The following is a 20,168-nucleotide window of genomic DNA, read 5'->3' on the forward strand; positions in this document are numbered from 1 at the left end:
TCTCAATATAACGTTGCGATACCAACCAGATAACTTCCAAAAATAATCACAACTGACATCTCTTTAATATCTCAGCTGTTTCTCCAACACAGCAATGAATTACTTGAACCAAGTCGTCTGTTTCTCAGTTCTCCCACGTGTCTTTTTGGCAAGAGATCTTTCAGAAAAGGGTTTAAAAATTGGCTCAAATTGGCTAAGATACCAATGCCTGCGGTCAAAAGTCTGATTTATATAAACATTGATATGATTGGATTCAACTGATTCAAACGATATGGATTACGACTTTATGTACTTTTTGAAGTGTCAAAATTTTGGCAAAATGTACTTTTAATGCAGGCACAGAAATCTCTCAGATTCATCGAAAAAATATCTTCATTTGTGTTTCGAAAGTTTTATGGGTTTGGAACAACATGAGGGTGAGTAAATGACAGAATTTTCAGTTTTGGATAAACTAACCCTGTAACAATTAAATTTGCAATAAATTTGTGTAATTCCAGCTACAATTAATAACAAAACAATACACTAACAAATCATTTTGAATGCTTAAGTAAATTTTATTTGTTTTTATTTATCAATTTGCCTAAGTGCCCTTGCAGTCAATAATATTATGCCTTAAAACTCATCTTTGATTCCCAAAATGACATAATTAAATGTTTTTTTTTCCTTGGAAAAAAATGTCTTTATGCCTTAAAATAGCTTGAATGTAACTCTACACCCTTGTCTCATTTAGTACACGGTTCTACAAATATGCAAATTAGCCCCGCCTCCACTCACACCAGCTCAGAGATCCATTTGTTGGCGATCACATGTTGACATGATAGTTTGTGACGTCAGAAACACCAGCGATTTCAAACAGCAGGTTTGAGACTCTCTTTAGATCACTGCAGTTTTAAGGAGAAAATACTTAGCAATGGTGTTGACTTATGAATTTTCACAAGGTTTGTTCTTAAAGCATATTAAAAACATCACAGACATATAAACAACATGAAAATTTGATTTTCACCAAGGGGGACTTTAAATAGTTCAGCAACCAATGAACTTTCTACTGAATTTAAAGTCATGTCCTTCATCAAATGGAGTTAACATTATTCATAGGCAGAAACCAATCACAATTCAATTATAATTTTTTAAAACCGTTAATCACTAAGTGTTGAAAAAAATTTATCAGAATGAAGTACCAACATGATCCACAATATTTTTAAAATGACCTGACTTGTTTTTGGTAAAACTAATATAGACTCAGAGGGTTTGCCACAATATTATCCACTCTGAGTCATTTTATTTCACACGTAGCAGCAGCCCTCACTGTGGTTGGAGATTGTGAGGGATAGAGAAAGTAAGAGAAGAAGTGGAATGTGAAGTGCAGCACTAGTTCTGGTTCTGATTAGGAAGAGGCCGCTGAGTGTGAGCCGTGCATCAGAACTGCAGTTTGACCTTGACAGCTGAAATCACAAACCCCTCTCATTTGCATGCGAACTTCTCAGCTGGGGGAACTTTCTAGAAGAAAACATGCTCATTTAAACCATGGAAACTTATGTATACATGAAAAGCTTTGAAGAAACACAAGCCAACTGCAGTGAGAGTGGAAGATTTTAATGTTGGTCACTCTTGTAGAGCGATTCTGATAAGCGAAAGCATACGGGTTTGTTGTGACAGAAGGAAAACAGAAAACGGTAACTTGGCACCAGTATGAAAACACATCCACAGGAGCTCAGGGAGATGCTTTTGCTCTCCTTTTTTGATCCCTGCCCCACATTACATGTGAACAAATGTAATACAATCTTTTACTCTGCCTAATGCAAGTTTGAGTCCACTTTCTTGCAGAGATTGTCTCCAACCCTGATCAAACTCACCTGCCTGTAGCTTTCTAGTAATCATGAAGACCCTGATTAGCTGGTACAGTTGTATTTGATTAGGTTCGGAGCTAAACTCTGCAGGAAAATGGATCTTGAGGGCCAGATTTGCCCACCCCTGGCCTATGTGATTCCAAACTTGCATGACTTTCTTTCTTCTGTGGACCCGCTTAGTACAGTGGTGCCCAATCCTGCTCCTGGAGGGCCTCAATTCTGCAGAGTTCAGCTCCAATCCTATCCCAATCCAGATAATCAAAGTCTTCATGATTGTAGAACAGACTGAAATTAATTGTATGTTTACACAACAATGATGTACTAAAACTGGAAGTTTTCTTTGCGACTAAAAACGCTGTATTCTGCTGCCAGGCCAGTAGATGGCGATGTCACTTTGTAAACAAACTACGCGCCTATAGACTGAACACGTAATTCGCACGTGCATGACATTTTCACAAATTCGCAATTTATGCAGTAAATACCGATAATGGTATCGTTTTCAAAAACTTGCACTCTGAAACCTGTTTTCAAAGTTTGCATTTTCAGGCCCCCAAAACACCGTTGTCGAGTTATCCGTTACGCTTTCTCCAATGGTAAGAGATACAGACCCTCTCATCTCCCTATAATATAAAATCTCTGGCAAAACTGTGCAGAGGTGTGGCCCTTCAGGAATTGAGTTTGAGACCATTGGCTAAACCAGTGTTTCAAGAAGCTTGAAAATCAAATGCGAGTCAAACTGCCTCAACACATTATTGGCTTCAATTCTGGTCTGTTCCTCACACAGTGTTATCATATAGCTTCAGAAGACTTGCAGTCATATGGACTACTTTTATAATACTTTCTAGAATGAGAATTATTTCTTTGTGTTCCACAGAAGAAAGAACGTTTGGAATGACAAGTATCTCCTTGCTCAAGAATTCCTTTTTATGTTTTTGCTTTTCCATTCGCTGTCATTATTTTAAAAGATGAACTGTTAGCATTCAAATTATTTACAGAAGACTCTTAATACAACAAAGTAGTTATGTGTTAAACGTTTTCAAAACCCACACATATATCTCATTCATAAAAACTAGAAAAACAAACATTTCTCTCTCTCTCTCTCTCTCTTTTTTTTTTTAAACAGAATTTACAAAAGCATCACCAGATAAAGAAAAGCCAAAAAAATAAAAGCATATCTACTTTACTATTCTGGTTTTGTTTTACATGAAGAAGTCATCCACACCATCAAAATAAATCTAGTTTAAATTACATAGGGGGAGAGTGGGGTAAGATGAGCCAGTGCTGTATCTCTGCAATCCGTACACTTTTATTGTCATGTGACCATACATTTTGGAACCACCTATCATTTCTGCCAGATTATGAAAAGGAGAAGCACATGGGAGGAGTGGAAGGCAGCCATTTACTTTAAAAACAGTTTTTGGCTTGTCAAAGTAAAATTTTAACATAACAGATGTAATGGCTGTTATTAAAACTAATTAATCCAGGTCTAATACAATTTATGATGCATATTGGTAATTTAGTAACATTATAAAACCATGCAAATCATTTAGCTAAATATTAACCTGAAATGGTAAGCTAGCTAATTTTGTCCAAAATGGCAGCTATGGGGCAAAGTGAGTCAAATGCTGTGGGGTAAATTGAGCCAGCGTTTTAACTTACCCCACCATAAGGCACTGTAGTTAAATTTCACGTGGCTTTGATTCAGATTCAGTTAGATGGTCAGTTTACACCCAGATGGTGCAACTTACCCATTGACTTGGATCAACTTACCCCTAACCTGGGGTAAATTGAGCCACAGGAACACTTTTTTATAAGAAGCCATATTTGTCGAACCCTTTGTTATAGATGCATTCTGATCATTTAAAATGATAGGAACATTCTAAAATTACTTTAGATACTTTAATTGTACTTCTGCCTCATTTTCTCTTATCTTGAGGACCACATAAGTAAAAAATGGCTCATCTTACCCCACTCTCCCTCTACTGTACACAAATATGCAAACGCAGTCGCAAATGCTTGGCCAACCCATTTCAACTCTTCAACATAAAATGCATTTCTGCATTTGCGTTACATCAGTACTTGTGATAGAGTCACCTAGAAATGTCTGTGCCATTAAACCAAACGTTTTCAGGTAGCTAGCTTTAAACAGAAAACGAATAGGCAAAAGAAGATTGGTATGTGTGGCCTCTGATTCAGCAAGACGCTCTACAAACTGTTGCTTTACCATGATGGTAGTTGATGTGAAAGAATAGTTGCAATAAAAATCATGTTTTGACACTTTTAGGAAAGCAATTGCATGTCAAATCGCATTCACATACTTGCATTTAGCATGTTTCAAGCTTAAATCTGCTCAAAGGCAATCAAATAAAATTCATGAAATCAGTTTTCCTCCTTTTCTTCAGTTTACAACAAAGATAAAGCTGGATGTGGTGATGGAAGCTAGCTCATCGACAAAAAAAAACACACAGCTTGGCTTCTTAGCCAAAGAATAAACATACCGTCCCAAACTTTCTGAATAAATGAGTACCATTTCCATTTTCCACATGGCTTGAGACATTCTTCGTGGCCTTTTTGAGCACCTCAGTTCACCACAGCATTCAGAAAAATAAATCGTTGGTGTGCCACTGAACAGATGTTCTTCTGGACCATGTTGTTTTGTCTATTCAGTTATCTTACATTTCAATTTCTTCTTAAAACAACACCAGAACTGCTCTGTAAGAATGTTAGAAAGGCTGCCTAACCTAGGAAAAAGTGCTGCTGACCTACAAAACAGCTGCTCAATTTCAGCACGAGGTTAACTGCAGGTTAACAAACTACAGAACGTGAGTCCAGGATAAAGTTGAGCAGGGACTGAAAAAGAGCTTCAGGAGACATTTCAGTTTGTTATTCTCATTTCCACTTTGCCAAGCTGAATCCTCAACGAAAACTTGTGTGTGTGTGTTGGGTTAAAGAGTGTGTATGATTAGACCAGTTCCACTTTGGAGTTGGGGTACACGGCCACCACGTCATAGCCCTCAGGAGGCTGCACACGAGCCTTGGCGTGGGTCTCGCAATACAGATTCTCATCAATGAAGAAATATCCTCTCTGCTTTAGATTCAGCCCACAGTCATCACACATGAAGCAGTCAGGATGATAGAGCTTGTCTCTGGCCTTCACAATGGTTCCCCTGTGTTAAAACAATTAGAAGACAACTGTTAAATGTCATTTATTATTATTTAGTGTTGTGGGATTTTATTGTCACTTCATTTGGTAATTGGGTCAATGGCAAATGATAGAGTCCAAGATAAAGAAAAGACAAATCTTTTTTTTTTTTTTTTTTAAGCCATATTTTTTTTTTGGAATTTACTATTTGTATTTATGTTGGTTTCATATGCTTTAGAAAAATGTTTAATGTTTAATTATTCATTTGTTGTTAAAGAATTACCAAAGACCCTTAGAGAAGCTAACATCTCGCTTATATTAAAGAATGGTAAAAGCCCTGAATTATGTTCTTCTTACAAGCCAATTGCATTACTGGATGTGGAACGGAAATTGCTTTCTAAAATTTTTGCAATGAAAATTTAAACCCATGCTCAGCTGTATTGACGAATGGCTTTTCATCAGATTTTTTTCCTATGCATAGAGGCACCAGGCAGGGTTGCCCCTTGTCACCTCTTTTATTTGCGATGGCTATGGAGCCTCTAGCTGAAGCGATCAGATCAGCAACATCTATTCCAGGTTTACAGATAGGACATATACATCATAAGATTGCACTTTATGCTGATGATTCATTGCTTTTTTTTTTTATCTGAGCCTGAGAGGTCAGTTCCCGCTTTGATTGAGTTGATTAACTGGTTCATTACCTTTTCTGGTTATAAAATTAATTTAAGTAAATATAAAGCTATGCCTTTAGGTAGAAAAAATGTTTAATAACATTTTCAACAAAAGGTTACATTTCATGATATGGTGCATCAGAATTGGGGAAAGTTACTTTTAGTTATATTTAAAAGTTATATTTTGGCAAATGTAAAGGCCCTTTCACACAAAGTAAAATAAAATATAGCTGCAAGCAGAAATCCAAAATACCTGAACATTTCGCCAGAACGATGAGCGGCATGCATTTTGTCCATCTTGAGCTATGAATTCCAATGATATAAGACAATTGAGTCTACGTCTAACGGTTCAGGAGTTATGAACCAGTACTTTTGACCACTGTAGTGCCCCAATCAGGCTGATCGGTAATGAGTAAATGCAATAACCATCAAAGAACTAAAATAACCATCATGTTTACAAAGTGCACACAACGCCTCTGAACTTCTGATTTCTCTCAACATGGCGACAGGAGAGCTTTCAGTCAATAAATGGGAAAAAAGGTAAAAGTAACTCAGATATTTGGATGTAAATTTAAAAGTAATGTGTTACTTTATTAGTTACTTGAAAAAAGTAATCTGATTACGTAACTCTGGTTACTTGTAATGCGTTACCCCCAACACATGACCCAAGTATATTTTCCAAACATATTTTCAAGTATTTTCTTGAACACATACATTAAAATACAATGTATTATCTTGGGTATTATTATGCTCTGAAAAATAATACTTTGGATTAACTAAAAAAAAAAAAAACTTGTTTTTCTCAAATTATATGTATGTTTTGGTTCCAATCTTAATATAAATTTTTGCCAAAGACAAAAATATTCACACACTTATATGACCATACTAAATCAGTATTTTCTTTAGACATATAACTTAATTTTACCATAAACAAAAGCTAAATGCTAAATTTGATAAATTTGAGAAACACAAACACAGGATTACACCAGTAAAAAAACACATAGAGATGCTTCTGAGGATTACAAGATGTTTTGAAGAGCCAAGTAGTTGATCACAAGTTGTGATCCTAACATTAAGAAAGCATGGATGAACTTTATTTTTAACAAAGTTGCAGTTAGATCTCATCAGTAAGGCACTGTTTGTTTGTTCACTTTATTTTTCTGCGGATTCATTTTTAAACAAGACACAGTTTGACACAGGCTTTTCAGAGAGACTGAAAATAAAAGATGATACAGTGACGACTACATTGGATCTGACAGTAATGTCTCAACACTGTATAGTTGTGATTTGCTGTTCTTTTCTTTGCTTCAGCATTTATGGGGTTAATGCATTGGATTATCAGACTCTTAAGAAAGCTGCTTTTGTTATTGTTTTGATCTAAGCCAGGGTTAAATAGGTTAAATACGCATAAATGTTTCACATTGTTGGCAAATGTTTCAACTATGTAACAAGATATTTTTCAACATTGGAAGTTTAAAACAATTCCACTTGTAATGGTGGGGATGTTTATAATTAATAAAAATGAATCAAATTAATCAAAATGGAGTGTTCTAAAGAGAGAGTCAACAACAAGAGATAAAATAGCCTGTTCTAAATTAGGATGTTTTTTATGTAAAAATCTCGATGACATTATAAGCAGACCTCAGAGAATGAAGAAATAAAAAAAGAAAAAACAGTTTATGACCCACAAATGACGCGGTTGTTTAACTTTTTCAGTGCCATTTGCCTCTGAAAAAATGTTTTATTACATTTTTGAGTAAATTCTGTAAAAATGAGCCTAATACTACAGGCTCCCATGCACAGACCTTTAAAAGAGAATAGGCGTGTATGATAAAATGGTGGTCAGAAACAATTGCTATAAAGTAGGATTAGCAGGTAATGTGTGGTCAGTAACAGAGCAAACTATAAATTCCTTTCATAAATGGGCTAATCTGAAATGACATGACCCAAATATGATATAAAACACAAAGCTACTGCTCTGCACAAACGTCTTTTATGTGAACCTGACAGCTGATTGAATCATATCTCATCACTAATTTTCTTCCTCTATAAACGGATACATATTTGGAGGCTATAATATCTATCAACAACATTGACAATGGACACATTGTTTCACTCTTCTGTGGAACTTCCTTATCAAATGACACCACTGTTTACTCATTTTTCCTGTGGCAAAGTGCCAAGAGAAATAGAGTGACTTAAAGTATTATCTTGAACACCTGTGCAGCGGGAGGGACCACATGCTGGAGCAGGTCTGGCTTTATTCAACAATTACGTATTCTATGAACTTGTCACTGTTGTTGTGTACAGGGATGCACGATATATCAGCCACAACATTGGTATCGGCCGATATATGTTCATTTTTAATGTTAACGTTATCGGCTCAATAAAAGAATTTGGCCGATATATTAAAGCCGATAAATAATGGATTATTTCCTTCAGCTGAGACACTTCAGATGCGCACTAGTGTTCACCATGATGGTTTTGAATTGCTTAAAATATGATTGGAGTCACTTTAAAAAGGAAAATACAGTTAAGTACAGCGCAAGTCTGTCATATAGGCTACATAAAATTATAATGAGAACATTATAATTGTGTGTTTGGGACATGGCTTTTAATGGTGAAACTTTTGTCTTTGTAATCAGGCTCTCAAAAATTATATAAAAATTTGTATTTAGATTTATCGGCCAATATATCGGTTATCAGCTTTCAAATATAAAGAATTATCGGTAAACAGTATTGGTCAAATTTTCATATCGGTGCATCCCTAGTTGTGTACTATTAAAGTCTTTAATTTACTGCAAGATACGACTGATGGGACATTCACACCAGACGCGACTTGCGCGAATAAACTGCGCTATTCGCTCGTAGTTGGACGCTTGAACATTTTGAGTTTACTCGCTTCACAACAGACGCGAATTCACGTCATGAGAGGGACTCTTTCTCTCCTTTCAATGTGTCCCAGACTCTTCCACTTCCTCTGAATAAACACAACTCGTCAGTGGGAAAGTAGTTGTAAAATAGGGCGAATAAGCTCAATTTGCCGGCTTTAGCTAGCTTGTAGTCTCAATATGTATATATAGCTCAAATTGAGTAAAGACCATTTTTTACAACTTACCAGATTGTCCGAACTCCTCATTCACTCTCTTCCAAGCAAGATCCTTTTTATTCCTGTTTCTATAAAAGTATGAAGATGTATCATACAGCGACGATGATTTTGTTCTCCATTGTTGTTTCGGATTTCTGCCTCCACTCACTACGTCGTAATCACGTCACTACTAGAGCAAGCTCCTGATCTCCGAGTCGCGCATCAAACGCCCGATAAGCTCAATTCGTGCCGCATGATGTCTATTCACGTCTTTGCATTGACTTAACATGTAAATCACTTGCGCTTAATATTTCATTCACATCTGGTGTGAACGTACCATTACAGGCTTAAGTTCAAAAATAAAGTTCTAAAGTCTACTCAATATAATATAGTGTCTTGATTTTGGGGCTTTCCTCAGCAAATATTGCTATAAATTTAAACACATTCTTAAGCAGCAAAACATCACACTTACACAATGCCATTTCCACAGCGTGTGCACTGAGGCAGCTTCTGTAAGCCGGCGATGGGCGCCAGAGGAGCCGTTATGGGGCTGCCCAGCTTTGGCACGGGGGACTTGACAGGGGAACGCAAGCCTCTTACCCCATGTCTGTCCACCGGTGAGACCCCTGAAAATAAAATAAACTGCAGTCAAGGGCACAGAATATTATATATTCATAAACATGGAAAGGGGGGTGGGAGCAGCAGCTCATTTGCATTTAAAGGGACACAAACAAAAACGGCGTGTTTTTGCTCACACCCAAATAGAGGCAAATTTGACAAGCTATAATAAATGATCTGTGGGGTATTTTGAGCTGAAACTTCACAAACACATTCTGGGGACACCAGAGACTTATATTACATCTTGTGAAAAAGGGGCATAATAGGTGCCCTTTAATGATTTGGTGCATTCAAGCAGTGATGGGAAAAGTTATTTAAAAAGTAATGCATTACAATATTGTGTTACTCCCTAAAAAAGTAACTCCAACTCGACAACTTGCAGCGTATGAAGTATCTAACGATCCTCTAATGTGTGACATGTTCCTGCTATAATTAAGTAATTCCAGATATTATGATTACAAACTTTTAAATCCATTCACCAAAAAGGTTACCAGATAGATGGCAACAAGGCAGTGTTGTTTTGTGTGCTATAATCAAGTCATTGAATCATTCAATTAACCCAGTGGTGTCCAATCCTATAGACCTTAGTCAGGTTATATGCCATATTGAATTTAATGCAGATGAAGTTTTTACAATGGCACACACCTTATAAAGGTACTAGATCAAGCAGTTTTCACAACTTACAACTTTTAAAATCGTTTTATGGAGTTTTGTCAACAAAAAGTCTCTGAAAAAAATCATTAAGGGTTTGGGTTTTTTTATGAACGCACTGCTTAGGCCAAGGGCCCCCAGAAGTCTATGACCAACGCTGGTATTATCTTTATTCCCTCTAAGTCCAGGATAATTCGTAGTGTTGTGCACATTTTACTGGGCTCCTTGCAATGCTGAAAATAATATCTGTAACAAAAAAGTCTTCCTGTAGCTCAAACAGAGCACAGCACTTGCAAAACTAGTGTCTTGGGCTCGATTCCCAGGGAAAGCAAGAACTGATAAAATGTATTTGCTTATTAAAATTTTGCTTTGGGATATGTGGGGATAAAATGTATCTCTTCCAGGAAAGAAAAATGAACAAACAGAATATGGGATTTCAAAAGAAGAGGCAGTGAAATCCCCCATCGCCCTCAGAAACTGGCACTCATAATAAGAATATTTTTGCTAGAAATTTCCAGGCATGTGTGCTGAAGCAAAACTCTGTAGGGAAGTGGTCCTCCAGGAGCAGGGCTGGACACCCCGAAGTAAACCCATGCATTTGTGTCAAATTATCCTATATACTCTTCTCCATTTTTTTTTTTTGTCTGATGGACAATATCAACATTTTATAACCTTATTTATAATAGTCTAAATCAGGTCTGGGCAACTTTGGCCCTTGAGATTCACTGTCCTGCAGTGTTTACTCACCCGCCTGTAACTTTCCAGTAATTCTGAAGACTTTAGGGGCTTTCACACTGGAAGAAGCTTTTCAATAGTTCTTAGAACTAATGGAGGAAGTACCTGGTTTTTGCCATGTTTGCACCACAGGAACTGGGAATGATTTTAGTTTTTGGGGGAACTAAATTTTCTCCTACTTCAGAGTAGGTCTAACCCAGCACAATATGAACTACCAGTAACGTAAGTGTACGATGATTGGCCGAACATACGCGAAACACCAACACCCGCCATTTTTAAAAAAGCTGTATACACACACAGTTTATAGCCAACATATTTACACCATGAACTAACTCTACAAACATGGGAAACAGTGAAAGATGGACCTCTCAACCTTATCCCTAAGGAGAAAATCCAACATGACTTTGAAGGGACCGAATCAAACCATGAATATGTATTTCTTCTCAGCTAGCGACATTGGGCATCAACGCTAATACTTTTTCATACAAAATTCACCAACGGTAAATAGTTTTATCTTCATTGTATTACACTGAACTGCTAAAGTGATCATAAACTAATGAAGACAGAGAATGGGAGAGCTCTGGTGATCTCAGCGGCGTCAAAATAAAAGTCACAACAACAAGCGCAGCTTACGTAACTTCAGAGTTACTACTACTGGTGGTGCGATTGCATGTTCCTATTGGAACATTTAGTTCTCGGTGAACTAGTAGCCACCCTAGTGGCTAGTTCCTATAACTAAGGCCCTGTCCACACGAACACGGGTATTTTCAAAATGGCCATTCGTGAATCAGCTCACTGAAACTCCAGCCAGGGTGAAGATTTTCCGGTCGCATTGTTGTCGTGTAGCTGGTGTAACTGTAGATTTTGGCTTGTGACATCGGAGGGCGCACCGTTTTCTCCTCTATTTGGCGTCAGATTATGCACCTTTGTTTACGTGAGGTGAGTCAATGGTGGATGTAGCCGAAATATTGCTGCAAATAACTGCTAATTAATTCGGATCTTCCAATAATATACAAATAACCTTTTTTTCAGGCTTCTGATTGGCCAACATGTCTTTACGGTTAGGGTTATATCGCCACCTGTTGGTTTAGCATGCTCTTGACAGCACTTTATAGTGTGTTTTTGCATTTTCATGAGGATGGAGATTTTTTTAAACCTTGCTTGTGTGGATGAGAAAACTCTGTTTATAAAAATACCCATGCATGTGTGGACTAGGCCTAAGTTCTCATAACTACCCGGCGTGAAAGCCCCTCTTGATTAGCTTCTTCAAGTGTGTTTGATCAGGGTTGGAGCTCAGCTTTGCAGCACGGATCTCGAGAACCAGAGTTGACCACCACTGGCCTAAATAAGGTTTAATCACTGTTAATTTGTGGCTTCCAATTACTGGACTCCCAAAGTTAATTGTTGCTCTTCTTTTCTCCAAAACTTCCCCACCAACTCTGTCTTTCCACTTCCTGCATTAAATTACGCTGTTCCACTAATTCACTCACAAACCTATTCATCAGAGAACATTCCTTAAAAATTCTCATTTTGTGTTCAATGCAACTGAGTGACTTGGGGGTGATTAAATTGTAAGTAGGAGAATTAAAAGAAGAGGCCTTGTTTAGCCCCAAACAGAGAAATCTCTTAAAATAAGTGCTTAGCAGCTGTCCCTGGAACAAGAGATGGCTGGAATTAATGTCCTTCACACTTCAATCAGATACTATTCTCCATGCAGAAAATCACGGGTGTGTGTTAGCCTTAGGGCATGGTTGGGACAGAGCCATATGGCCAAGTATGGAGCACAGCTGCCAAGGCCTCCTCCTATCTTCTCTGCTTCGTGCTGAGCCTAAAGACAGGGCTTGGCGTAGCATGAGCTCAGTGGAGAAAACCATCCTGCTGCTGAATGAGGAAATATCCGGATAAAAAATTACCCGTAAATGTTACAACAGTGCCCGCCTCCTTCATCTGACTGTTGTTGTGCCAAAGTGAGATCATTAACTCTGCGTTATTCCTAAGAACTGCTGGGACAGGTTACCACTCCAAACCTGTCAACGAATACCACTAATTACACACTTAAACACTTGATCCTTGATCCCAGTGGCTCCATGGGGATTCAATTTAGTGTGTGAGAGATGGCAAGGCGTAAGTGTACCGTGGTCTAGAAGCCTCTCCATGGGATTATATGACATGAAGCACAACATTTTAAGGGGATTTTAGCCTCCAAGAGAAAACTGAGGAATCTGGACCAAATAATTCAGAATCCAGGACAGTGCATTTACTGAATAAATTTTTCAGTAGTGTGACAATTTTCGAAATGGTGTAGCATTTCTAATAACAAGCAAATAGAGATGTATTGTGATAAAATGCAGCATCATTATGTTCCTCTGAACATACTGAAGCGATAATCATTGTATATCAGACAATTCCAACATACATTCTGAGAGAGAAATAAAGAAGTAAAACTGACCCCCATCCTCAGCTTCCAGGATTCCCTGCAGGTATTTAAAGGAGCCGGATTGTTTGGGAGCTGACACAGGTTCCTCATAGTCCTGAAGCATCCTGTAGACGTCTGACTGTGTGTCAAAACCATTGGGGTTGCCTGATGAGTTCATTGGTGGTTCAGGGCTGAAACTGAAAGGAAAACATATCCAGATTTCTTTCTCTTCCAGAAACATCTGCTATTGCCATATGCTTTCATGCTGAACAAAACACTTTCTCAGTGCATCAAGTTATTCATAAAAGAAGGAATGGAAGCCAAAGTAATTGGTTTAAAATTACACATTTGTGACAAATATTCAGATACACACACACACACACTACCAGTCAAAAGTTGGGACACAGTAAAGCTGAATCTTGTACTTAACTTGCAGATGTTAATGTTGGAGATCTTATTTATTACTTAGCATTCTTTTATCGCAGTATAACACTCAAGTGCAAATAGGAGTGAATTTAAGATGTTTTTCCACTTTTAGGTTTTAGTTATTGCTGGCATGAAGAAATATTCCAGGTATCACTTTCCAAACAGTTAGTACTAGTGGATGACCAATATATATCACCAAGTGCAACATTTTAGCATTTTTAAACATCAGTCAGTAACTTTCTCTGTGGGGCCGATGTGTCAGAAGCAGGACTTATATACTGAAATACTTTTATGGGAGCTTGTATGCTGGGAGTCATGAGTTTAATACTATGGTGCCTGAGCATACAAGCTCCAATCCGAGTTCTTTCTAATAAATTATTAGACAGAGCAGTTAAACAAAGAAAGTAATAATACTTTCTCATCTAGCAAATATGCATTTATATCATTTAAACAAGTGTTTGAATATCTAATCAACATTTAATTTTACAAACTTTGCAAATTTAGCTGTTAGATCTTTTGTAGCCTGCATAAAAATGTGTGTAATCTGATGAAAAATATATCACCTGATCATCTTTGTTAATGACTTCCTTTGCAGCAACATATGTTTTAGTATAAGCACTGTTACAAAGACCACAAACTGACATGAAAAGCAAAGAGTCAAGCTGCCAAACGAAACGAAACACTGATCACCATAATAGTGATTTTCAATAAAACATTGACATCTAAACCTCTGTTACCTCTCAAAAAGATCTGTAGACAAATGACAGAAATAAAGTCTAGTTAGTAATAAGAAAGATTGAATGTCTTTTCAGTTGATTTCATTTAAGGCTGTGGCTGGAAGTCACAGCTGGAAGTTGTAGTCCTTGTGTTTCTCTTTCCTTCAGAGATTCTGCTCGTTATCATCAGGTGTCTTCAATAATTGAACAATCAACACTCAGTTAGTCACTTAAAGCAGTGGTTCATTGCGATTTCACTTTTTTAACTTTAGTTAGTGTGTAATGTTGCTGCTTGAGCATAAACAACATCTGCAAAGTTACAGCGCTGAAAGTTCAATGCAAACGGATATATTGTCTTTTAAAATTATGGCAGTTTAAAGCCTACAAAAATGACCGGTTTGGACTACAATGAGCTTCTTCCCAGGTTGGTGACATCATAAACCCTGCAAAACACGCCCCTGGGAACACGCAACAAAGTGGGCGAGGCCATGTGGCACAGCATAATGGAAGGGGAAGAGTTGTGTACACCAGAGGCGAGCTACGCGACGCGACGCGTCAAAAGATAATAGAACCCATTATAATCTGTGATATTTTCTACACTGGATGCGCCGCTGAAGACAGCTTCCATAATCTACACGAGTTCAATGCTGGATTTGCACAAAGGCTTTTACTGAAAGAAGCAGTTCCCACTGTTTGTACATGTCTTTTAAATGTATAGTTCTGTTGCTATTTTTGGTTGCATCAAGGACGTAAACAAAGACCAACGCGTTTTTGCTTTGCTAGCCAGTTAGCTAAATTCTATTGCATACTTCTCCAACAAACTTCTATGTTCATAGACACACAGTTGTTCATGCTATAAATTAAACGCTACCTTTACAAAAATGTTACTACTCAGTTATGTATTCGGCTACAGTAAAGCTTTAATCAGGATAAAACCGTATATTGAAAGCTAACAAACAGCAGTGACAGCATATCTAAAGACTTTGACACAAATACAAAATGAAATAGCATTCATAAACGACCTTTAAAAGCCGCGATTGCAGAAGTTCAGCTTGACCCTCTTCATCTGGGTCTGATTCGGCTCAATTTGATACAGCAATATAGATGCCATTATTTACATTTCCACTGAAGCACATGCAACAACTAATGGTAAGGGGCGTGGCGTTTCCGGACGCTTCAGCGAATCATAATACACTGGGCCAGCTAACCAATCTGAGCACGTTGTGTATTTCGGAGGGAGTGGTATCATAGAATCAGGAAGTCAAATGAGCAGTTCAAATGACAATGGAAACAGAGGTGTAGAATAAAGGTAAAATATATGAAAAATACAGCTTTTTTTTTTTAAAAAACGAAGCATTAAGACATGTTAAACTGTGCCCCAAAAACACATTCAGGCCTAGAAAAAAAACACTGAACCACCTCTTTAAGTATCTGCTTCAGTGTTACTTTATCACTCTGCTAGTGGTTCCCATATGAACACTGAACGGTGTTAATGTAACACCGGGGAATAATCACTGCAATAATGATCCATCCATAGACTCTTAAGCATTTGCCTAAATCCAAACAGACTTTTTTTGGCTGGGCAGTGTATATCGACTTTATATCAGCCTTTAAAAAAATCAACTTAGATCGTATTAATGTTCATGACATTGTGTAAATAATCAAGTTATATTTAATGCACTTAAAATGCACTAAATTGACCAGAGCGTATTTCGGAAAGTCATATTCATTTTGCAAATTACAGCTTAACAAGAATTTCTCTAATAATAAAGAATGAGTAGACGTGTCCAAACGATTATGACTGGTGTTATGTGTTCAGATCTTTGAAGGAACTGATTCCCCAAGTACACAGCAGATACTTTGAAGGATTTTCACGTTGGAAGTTTCCATGAGAGTGATCAGTGTTATGACAACGTCTACCTCACGTACAGGAGGAATTCATAAACAGCGCATTTGTCATCTTCAAAGTAAACAGCAAGTTTTACAAGCAACCAAATGGTTCTCGATTACTTTTATCTAACATCCAAATACACTAGTGCTTCAGAAAACTCAAGGGTGGTTTGCAAATATCAGCACAGCAGATGTTCCCTGAATACTGTTCACCTCTTCCAGTCACTATCCAATTCAGTGCTTCGGTGAACTCATGAACTCATTTTTACATAACAATATGTATGAAGAGCTGTAACATATTTCAGTCTGAAATGTTTATTGTTGTGTGCAAGTGCTCTGAGTGAAGACAGGACCTGCACTGTAGATTTCCAACATGGGAAAGATCCTCAAGATCGCTTCCTTGATAAATCACTATGTTTTTCACAGCCTTGTGAGCATCATAAATATCAGTTTCTGGCAGCTGTACCATTGCAAAACCGGTGTAGTTTGTGTTGGCTGGAGTTTAGCTGCGTACAGTTAACATGAAATCAGAATTGACCCTATTTACCTTGCGTTCCAGGTCTAATTGTTATTCCAAAGAAAAATACATGATGTTATTCTTGGGCATGTGTGAAAAACTGTAAAATGGCACACCTGTGAGGAGAGCCCAGGCTGAGGCCTGCCATCTGCTTGGGCAGGGCACTGTTGCCGTTATTGTGTGAATACAGTCCGGCTGGATTGTTGTACATAGGTCTCGAGTTGCCGTTATTGTAGGGCACACCGCCTGTAATGGGACTCTTGGGGGATGGACTCTTGGGAGTGGGGCTATAGCCACTGCTGATTGGTCGGAAGGTCTGTAAAAAGAAAAAAAAAGTACTTTGTGATTAGAATCCCATCCGAATCTCTTCACTAAAAATTACGGAGCAAATTATCCGCTGTGTTTCAGCTAAGAGCTAATCCCATCCGAATTGTAATGACTATGATTGGAACAATAAAACAGCCTTTGACAGGTTTACAGATCTGACATGCTCTCAATAAACAGCTTACTCAGAAATATGTAAATATTTACTGTTGCTCACAAATTCCCATCTTACATATTCGTCTCTGGTCAGCTCAGCTTTTCATTATAAGTTGTAGCAGCCATTTTATGACATTAGCAGTCATTTAAGGCAACTTATTTGTGCTATCCTTTGCAGATGTTTTGTTACACAGTTAGACAGTTAAACTTAAAGGTGCCCTAGATTCAAAAATTGAATTTACCTCGGCATAGTTAAATAACAAGAGTTCAGTACATGGAAAAGACATACAGTGAGTCTCAAACTCCATTGTTTCCTCCTTCTTATATAAATCTCATTTGTTTAAAAGACCTCAGAAGAACAGGCGAATCTCAACATAACACCGACTGTTACGTAACAGTCGGGGTGTACGCCCCCAATATTTGCATATGCCAGCCCATGTTCCCAACATTATGAAAGGCATTAGACAAGGGCAGCCAGTATAAACGTCTGGATGTGCACAGCTGAATCATCAGACTAGGTAAGCAAGCAAGGAATATAGCAAAAAATGGCAGATGGAGCAACTGACATGATCCATGATAACATGATATTTTTAGTGATATTTGTAAATTGTCTTTCTAAATGTTTCGTTAGCATGTTGCTAATGTACTGTTAAATGTGGTTAAAGTTACCATCGTTTCTTACTGTATTCACGGAGACAAGAGCCGTCATTATTTTCATTTTTTAAACACTTGCAGTCTGTATAATTCATAAACACAACTTCATTCTTTATAAATCTCTCCAACAGTGTAGCATTAGCCGTTAGCCATGGATCACAGCCTCAAATTCATTCAGAATCAATGTAAACATCAAAATAAACACTGTACTTACGCGATTAGACATGCTGCATGACGAACACTTTGTAAAGATCCATTTTGAGGGTTATATTAGCTGTTTGAACTTTATGCTGTTTAAGGCAAGCGCGAGCTCTTGGGGCATGGAACACAAGATTTAAAGCGCCACACACCCTGGATCGGCTCATTTCTAATTATGCCCCAAAATAGGCAGTTAAAAAATGAATTAAAAAAAATCTATGGGGTATTTTGAGCTGAAACTTAACAGACACATTCAGGGGACACCTTAGACTTATATTACATCTTTTAAAAAAAAGTTCTAGGGCACCTTTAATTCGGTATGAATGGCTGCCAAATGTAAAACTCTGCATTCTGGAAATGACTGGCCAGTAAATTTCAAACACAATTATTAAATGATAAATTACGGTGAAAATTCTGAAGGAATGGTAGCAAATTAGTCAACTGTGCTGTCCAATTTATCATTATACAAAACAACTGATCACAAAAACAGGAACTTTGAAACTGGGTGCACCAATGTTTTATAATAATCAATACCAGGCAAATGTCAACAACTTTTCTATATAAATATTAAGACACCATTTTGGGAGAGATGTAATGTTGATATCATACACTTGTAGTCCAAATTTGGAATAAATGAAAGAAGTCTCTTTTGGTCATCAAGGCTGCATTTATAAACTAATGTTTTAGTAAAAAGGTAATATTATGGAATTTTATTACAATTTAAAATATTAATATTAATTTTCTATATGAATATATCTAAGCTGAATTTTCAGCATCATTACTCCAGTCTTCAGTGTCACATGATCCTTCAGAAATCATTCTAATATTTTGATTTGCTGCTCAAGAAACATTTCAGTTGTGCTGCTTCATATTTTTGTGGAAATCGATACACTATAATAAAAAATCTGGGGTAAGTACGTTTTTTGTTTTTTTATATATAGAAATGAGTTATTTTATTCAACAAGGATGCATGCTTAACTGGATATTGGTGCAACTTTAGAAGTCTTTTGATTGGCATCATCACGGGACAGTAGATTCTTTGACTCCAAAGCATTGGGAATAGAGAGATGAATAAGGAAAATAAGTATGGAATAAACCCTCGGAAGTCGTTTCCAAAGTGTGTGGCTTTTCTTACTGTGTTCCAAGAAACAAATAACAGCATATGGGTTTGGAACGACCCGAGGGTGAATGAATAATGACACAATTTTCATTTTTGGGTGAGGAATAAATGTTCACACAAGTCAAAATGTGCCATCTAAGCAGTTCTCTGTACTTCAGCCCCACTGCAGGGAGCAGAAGGATTAGTCTGCAAACCATATTTTCACCCTTTAAGGAAGAGGTTCTGTTTTCTGTTGTTTTTAGCCTTGTGTCAATGAAAACAATCTCATATCACTCTGTATTACAGTTCAAAATGTCAGTTTGGGCAACAAGACAAGCTTTTTATTGCATTTCTCATCTTTGAGTGGACAGAAGCCAGCTGTTCTCCTAGTTGCTCATTTAAAACTATGTGCGAGTAATATAACTGCTTTAATAGGTTCCTATCACACACGTTTATAATTTTTTTTTGTTCCCTTGAGTTCTACTCATAATGTTAAAAACAGAATTCTTTGCACCAGTATCTTTGTAAATGCCCTCATTGATTTTGAAATGAAATACAGAACATGAAATATAGTTTTGTGTTTGTTTTACCCTCATCCTTCAACAACAGCTGTATTACATTGTGACAGGGTTACAAAACAATCTGCAGCTCAAACTGATAAAGATCAGATTGAAATAATAAGGGATAAAAAAAAAATAAACAAACTTCATCGACTCATTTCTAACGTTGAGATTACTGAGAATCAAACAGGTGTCACTGATGTATAAATGTACATAAGGAGGGCTTGACATTAACTTTTTTGCTCACCAGCCACTGTGGCTTGTGGTTTTCCAAAGTTAGTAGCCACTCAGCATTTTCACTGGCCGCAATTCTGACATCAATACCATGGTGTTGGAGAAAATGGTGAAAAACTGCCATACAGATATTTTTAATATTATCTCATAATTTGGCAGCAGGTTTATTAGGCTGCTGTCACTTTAAGACCTGAAGCACGGATCCATTATGCTTTCACACGTGTGT

At 37.3% G+C, this 20,168-nt stretch overlaps 1 protein-coding gene across 1 annotated transcript in view; it reads right to left on the bottom strand.

Annotated features, from left to right (window-relative positions):
* Positions 1–1,572: 1,572 nt before the first annotated feature.
* pdlim4 (PDZ and LIM domain 4) overlaps positions 1,573–20,168 on the bottom strand; it is a 47,908-nt gene continuing 29,312 nt past the window's right edge. The window contains exons 4-7 of the mRNA XM_048165213.1: positions 16,834–17,033; positions 13,202–13,365; positions 9,221–9,374; positions 1,573–5,014 (exon numbers count right to left, since the gene is read on the bottom strand). Of these exons, the coding sequence (XP_048021170.1) occupies positions 4,810–5,014; positions 9,221–9,374; positions 13,202–13,365; positions 16,834–17,033 (723 nt within the window). The 3' untranslated portion in view covers positions 1,573–4,809. The remainder of the gene's footprint in view (positions 5,015–9,220; positions 9,375–13,201; positions 13,366–16,833; positions 17,034–20,168) is intronic.

The sequence above is a fragment of the Megalobrama amblycephala genome, linkage group LG18 (genome assembly GCF_018812025.1).
Source record: "Megalobrama amblycephala isolate DHTTF-2021 linkage group LG18, ASM1881202v1, whole genome shotgun sequence".
Lineage (NCBI taxonomy): Eukaryota > Metazoa > Chordata > Actinopteri > Cypriniformes > Xenocyprididae > Megalobrama > Megalobrama amblycephala.